Raw genomic sequence first — 6,000 nt, 5'->3', positions numbered from 1 at the left:
CCAATGCTAAGCTAAAAAGTTTTGGTGAAATAGTATCACCTTGTCTAATACCTTTACCAAGGCGTATTTTTTCGGTTTTTTCGTCTTCATTGATTTTGGTGTGGAATGTGGCCTGTTCATAAATGTTTTTAATGAGTGTAGTGTACCGTGAGTCTATTCGAGCATCCCTTAGGGCTGACAAAAAGGACCAGGTTTCAGTACTATCGAAAGCCTTGTGAAAGTCAATAAATGCCATATGTAAAGGTACATTATATTCTGTAGTTTTTTCTACCAGTGTTCTGATGGTTTGTAAGTGATCGTTAGTACCAAACCCTTTTCGAAATCCCGCCTGTTCAACCGGTTGATATAAATCAAGTATTTGTGTTATGCGGTTGGTTATTATTCTTGTTAGCAATTTGTATAAGTGTGACAACAAACTTATAGGTCTGTAGTTTTCAATATTAGTAGTGTCTCATAAGAAATATGTATGTTAAAAACTCAGCCAAAGTACAAAGCCAAAAAAATATTCGAATGTGTTCAAAACAAAAAAAGGGCACTACACAGGGCAGCACTAGCTGAACTAGGCACATCTGTTATACGATATACTGAATATGTGAATATACAATGACGAAAGTACTGGACCAATGGGATGGAGGAAGCATTATAGGTGCAGTGTATAGCTTACAGTATAAGCTGAGCTGGGCTAAGCTGGAGCTTAAGATCTGTTGGTGCAAGGTGCAACCAGGCATTAGCTCCTCAGAAATCAACCGTAGACTAGCCATTGCCCGAACAGTTGAATTAATTAAAATATGTAAGACCGAACACTAACAAGGAATACTAACCTAAATTTGGTCAATGCCCTTATTTTTCTCATTGCTACATACGTATTCGAAACATGGACTTTCAAAAAATCGATACAAGATCGAAGCATTTAAAATGTGGGTCCATAGAAAAATTCTACGCGTGTTCTTGACAGAACACAGAACCAACCATATCTAAATTACTTCAGCCACAATAACAGGAACCATGGAACTATTGGTAGAAAAAGGAAATATAGAAGGCCGAACACCAAGATACAGATCTCCACGATGGGCAGACCAAATGAAGACTCTGATGGGAGAATCTCTAGATGAAGCCGTCCATCTGGCACAGGATCCCAGCCATTGAAAATCTTCTTTATGTGCCGTGCTTGTTTTCAAGCGTTGGCTATCGTCGTATTAACAAGCTGATGAAATGTTTCTTGGTTAGCAGCTATATGAATTTATATTTTATATTTTGCCCTGAATGATCAACCGGAGTAAGCGATATTTTGGTCCTCTTATTCTATGACCGAAGTATTGAATCTTTCTCATTTTTATGACGTTGATCAATTCACACTCATTGTACATAGTCTCCAGCACACGTTCGTTGGATATGTGTGCTGTCCACGGGATTCTGAACATGCGACAGTAACACCACAACTTGAACGCTTCTAATTTGTTGAGATTCTTCACTTTTGTTGTCCAAGTTTCACATCCATAGAACAAAACAGACCAGACGCAGTACTTCAATACTCTTGGACGTGTGGTCAATGGCAGACTTCTACTGCAGAATACAGAACGACAGCTAATAAAGTTTGTTCATGCAAGTTCTATTCTGGTCGAAATTTCCTTCATCACTTTCCACCCTGCGGTCAATCCAGCTACCCAGATATCTAAAGTGTTCCACCCTCTCCAGGCTTTTGTTATCTAATTTTAGCACTGAGTCTTCGATATTAATTTTTCCGACCACCATCCATTTTGTTCTCTTTGCGTTGATTCTTAAGCCCTTGCAATACATTCGTTGTTTACAGCGTTCAACAGGGTTTGAAGGTCTTCCAACTTCCAACTCTCTGCCATTATGGCGGTATTATCTGCGTATCTGATGTTATTAATGATTTCACCACCGATTTTAACACCTTCGCGACGATTATTTAACGATTCCTCAAAAATTGGTTCGGTGTTCTGTAGTCATTGAACAATGTCGGTGATATAACACATCCTTGTCTGACACCACGCCTAATAGAAACTTTAGCTGAAACTTCTTGGTTCAACTTAATAGTCTGATTGTAGTAAAGATTTTTAGCCATGAAAGATACCAAGCTAATAATATTTAGAGTATCACACGTCCTGGCAAGGGCACAAGTAACCAGGAGGATGCAATGCACGTTTGGCTATTTTCTTCAAATTCTTGAAGAACCGAACTTTTGTTAAAAAGAGCCCTTTGAATAGCCGGTTAGTAGACCATCCGTAGCATCTGAAGTTCATCTCATATAATATGCTCTATACTCTATAGAATTAAGGATCAGGACTGAACTTAAACTCAGGACCAAATTAATAATACTATTCGGTATGGTATGAAAAACAGATATAAGTAATCGTTGTGCTGGTGTAATACGTCTTCTAATTTCAATTTGAAAGTTTATTATTTAGACATTTGTGAGAGCTTGCGAATTAGTCGACTATAGCTTTGAATGATGGGTAGATCTAGATGCGGTTGTTGGATCTCCTGGATGCTCAGACCACATTTTTAATTTGAACTATTGATCCGACAGAATTAATATAATCAAAAACTTCCTTCTAAAGTGGATTAAATGATAACTTGTTCTTTTGATGAATTTTTTAAGCTGTTCACTGCAAGAGAACAGAACACTTGTTAGCTCTGGTAGTCTAATGATTTTATGAGCAAAAACAGTTGCTGAAATAAGTAAGGGACTTATTTCGTTGATGTAATTTTTTGTTTTTAAAATTTTGCAATTAATAAAATAATGTCACGGATATTGCTTTTGATGGCCACAGAAAACTGTTATTTTGTAAGTTAGTCTTCAAAAAGATTTAAAAATTTTTATTAAATATAAAATAATAATATAATACAAAGACAATAATAATTACATTTTAAAAGTTTTACTAAATATTTAACCTTCAGCTTCATTTTCAGCGGGGTTGTCAAGAAATATTGCACTATCTGGTCTTTCGTAATTTCTTGATACTCCACCTGTGAATTCTGGAAGACGGGAGTGCCTCATCAATATGGTATTTCGTATGTGGGCTATTTGAGGCATTGTGTCTCTAAACGGATTATTTTGCTCTACAAATAAAGGATATACATTAATGGGTTTAAAAACAATATCTAAATAACATACATTTTGCAAAAATATTACATTGTAAAATGAAATCTTTAATAGGTAAGCTAACACTAAACTATGAGAACATAATTGGAGAATACCAATGTGGATTTAGGAGGGGACGTAGTACTGTGGATCAAATCATCACCCCTCGGGAAATATTGGCATAAAGTCATGAATATGGAAAACAGACAGTCGCACTCTTCATAGACTTTAAACAGGCATTCGACAGAGTGAAAAGAAAATAACTATTTAAAGCACTCAAGGCTTAAACATTAGCACGAAACTGACTAAAATGATAAAAATAACATTAGATAAAATAGAAAACAAATTCAAGGTACATAACAACCTAACTGAAAAATTTAAAGTCAGAGAAAGAGTCCGACAAGGGGACCCATTGTCATCGCTCTTGTTCAATATACCTATTTAGAAAAAACCCTACAAGAGGCACACATAAACAGGTCTGGCCTCGTATATTCCAAGAGTGCCTAGTACTAGTATGTAACACCAGTGCCTAGCATTTGCAGACGATATTGTGATCATAGCCAGAAGTAAAACAGAATTAAGAGAGACGGTGAGAAGATTAGAAGAAAAAGCAAATAGCAAGGGCTTGTATTGAAATGAAAACCAAATATATGGAATGGACAGACGAATTGTTCATCAATGGACAGTACCTCACGCTGACTACATCAAAGAATAAAACCTACAAATTTGAAAAAGTCAAGAAATTTGAGTATCTTGGAGCTGTATTCTCGTGCGAACCTGGTAACAGCGAGGAGATACAAAAAAGAGTCATGGCTGGAATCATCGCTGTCTGTATGCCTTAAATAGAGTGCTGAGAAGTACCCACATATCTAGAGGTGCCAAAATCAGAATCTAGAAAACCGTAATCAAACCTGTAGTCACCTATGCGAGTAAAACATGGACACTAACAGCAGCACAACAGTTGAAACTTCAGATATGGTAACGAAAAGTGCTGAGAAAAATAAGTATACGGCGGAAAAACCATAAACGGCATAAGGACACGCAGAACAAACCAAGAATAGAATTAAAAGAACTAGGTATACAAAGAGCCTGACATAATAGCAATCATAAAGACATATATTAAGTTGGATGGGGCATCTGCAGAGAATGCCTCAAACCATGATACCAAAGTGCCTCCTAACTAGTGCAACAGGAGGAATGAAGAGAATAGGAAGACCAAGGTCAAGAAGGAAACCGGAGGTGCAGGAAGATATCAGAAGATTAAAAGTGACCAACTGGGAAAGAAAAGCAAGGAACAGAAACGAATGGAGAATAATAGTCAACCAAGCCGTGGGCCTCCTCGGCATGCAGTGCTAATGCATTATTATGATTAAAATGAAATCTACAAACGTTGTTCCAACGAATCTTTGCACAAACGTAATGACTCATTTGCAAACAAGTTAAATAAAAGGACACGCGCCAACTCGTAACTCTTAATGACAAACTTTTTTAAATCAAAATGTATACCGGCCAATTCGTAACTTTTCTACTACCTGAACAACTCGCAACTTTATACAGGTAAATTCGAAACCATTGTTTAATTCTAATACCCCACGTAGTTGTTAGGTTAAAAGGTAAGAAATAAATTTGAACAGTAACGGATTAAGCCAACACGGGGCATATAGCATATTATTATGTAAGCGAATGGTTCTTGGTTTGCTTAAAAACATGTTGTGTATTATATGTACTTATAAAAAAATAACAAAAATTGAAATCTCTTTTGATTGAAACAGTATAGACCAGGGCGGATCTGTAAAAAACGTCTATTTGTGGATGTGCGAGGTGGCATTCGGATTTTTGCAGATAAAGTTAGGTGACAACTTCAATAATAATAATTGACTTATGCTCCTTCTCAAATATGCCCGGAACATTAATAAAAAAATTAAAATATTGAAAAATTTCGAAAAACATTAATTTTTTTCTACATTCTTTGCTTATAACTTTAAAACGATTCATTTTGGAGCAAGATCGTAGGGAATTAAAATAAAGACAATTGAATTTTTTATGATATACTAGTTAAAAATGTCAAATTATTACCCTTTCTGCAAAATACCAATAAATACAAAATAAGGGGGCAAAATAAGCCTCTTTTTATTCAGTGTTTTTCAACAACTTTGGATGCACTTAGAACCTTCGTAATTCGCATAGAAAATCCTTATAACATACTTAAATCTTCCACCAAATTTCATTAAAATCGACCTGATAGATTTTGCATAATAATTTTGCAATCTAAATTTTTTTAAAAAAGTTCAACTTTTTTAAAAACTTTCTGAACAGAAAGTAGACCATTTAGAAGTTTGCTAATATTTTGACATATAAAGAGGCTCACTACCTATCTAATACACTTTACAGAATTAAAATCGGATTATCTAAGCGGCCTCAGCACTGTTTTTAAAGTTATAATAGTTATTTTCCTAACAAGTGCAGAAAGTCATTCTTTTCCGCACGCGACTGCAGTTTGCCGAACGACGCGAAGCGGGAGTTTGGCAAGCAGTCGAGTTGCGGAAAAGAGACTTTCTGCAAGAGTTAGGAACAATATTTTTTCTAAGAGTCTTTAAAAAATTACCAAATCTTAATTAATTAATTTATTTAATATGAAAATACATACACAAATTAATTCTTTGACAAGGTTGTCAAAACCAAACTTTCAATATAATTAGTTAGCATGACGACGATCGTGGTTTCCATGACGATGATTCAAAACTGTTATTGTGACTGTTATTGTCTACCGATTTGACTTTCGAATATTATGTCAAAATAATTTTATTTCATCGAATTGTCGCGGTGATACAGTAGCGATCAACAGGTAGCCAAAACGCGTTCCAAGATTGTGGCTGTAATTTTGAATATTTTTT

At 35.4% G+C, this 6,000-nt stretch overlaps 1 protein-coding gene across 2 annotated transcripts in view; it reads right to left on the bottom strand.

Annotated features, from left to right (window-relative positions):
* Positions 1 to 2,826: 2,826 nt before the first annotated feature.
* LOC114334348 (chitin synthase chs-2) overlaps positions 2,827 to 6,000 on the bottom strand; it is a 167,101-nt gene continuing 163,927 nt past the window's right edge. For both annotated transcript variants that reach the window (XM_050646885.1, XM_050646886.1), the window contains exon 20: positions 2,827 to 3,084. In XM_050646885.1, the coding sequence (XP_050502842.1) occupies positions 2,912 to 3,084 (173 nt within the window). In that variant the 3' untranslated portion in view covers positions 2,827 to 2,911. The remainder of the gene's footprint in view (positions 3,085 to 6,000) is intronic.

Source organism: Diabrotica virgifera, chromosome 3 (genome assembly GCF_917563875.1).
Source record: "Diabrotica virgifera virgifera chromosome 3, PGI_DIABVI_V3a".
Taxonomy (NCBI): domain Eukaryota; kingdom Metazoa; phylum Arthropoda; class Insecta; order Coleoptera; family Chrysomelidae; genus Diabrotica; species Diabrotica virgifera.
This window is presented reverse-complemented; position numbering and strand designations above follow the sequence as displayed.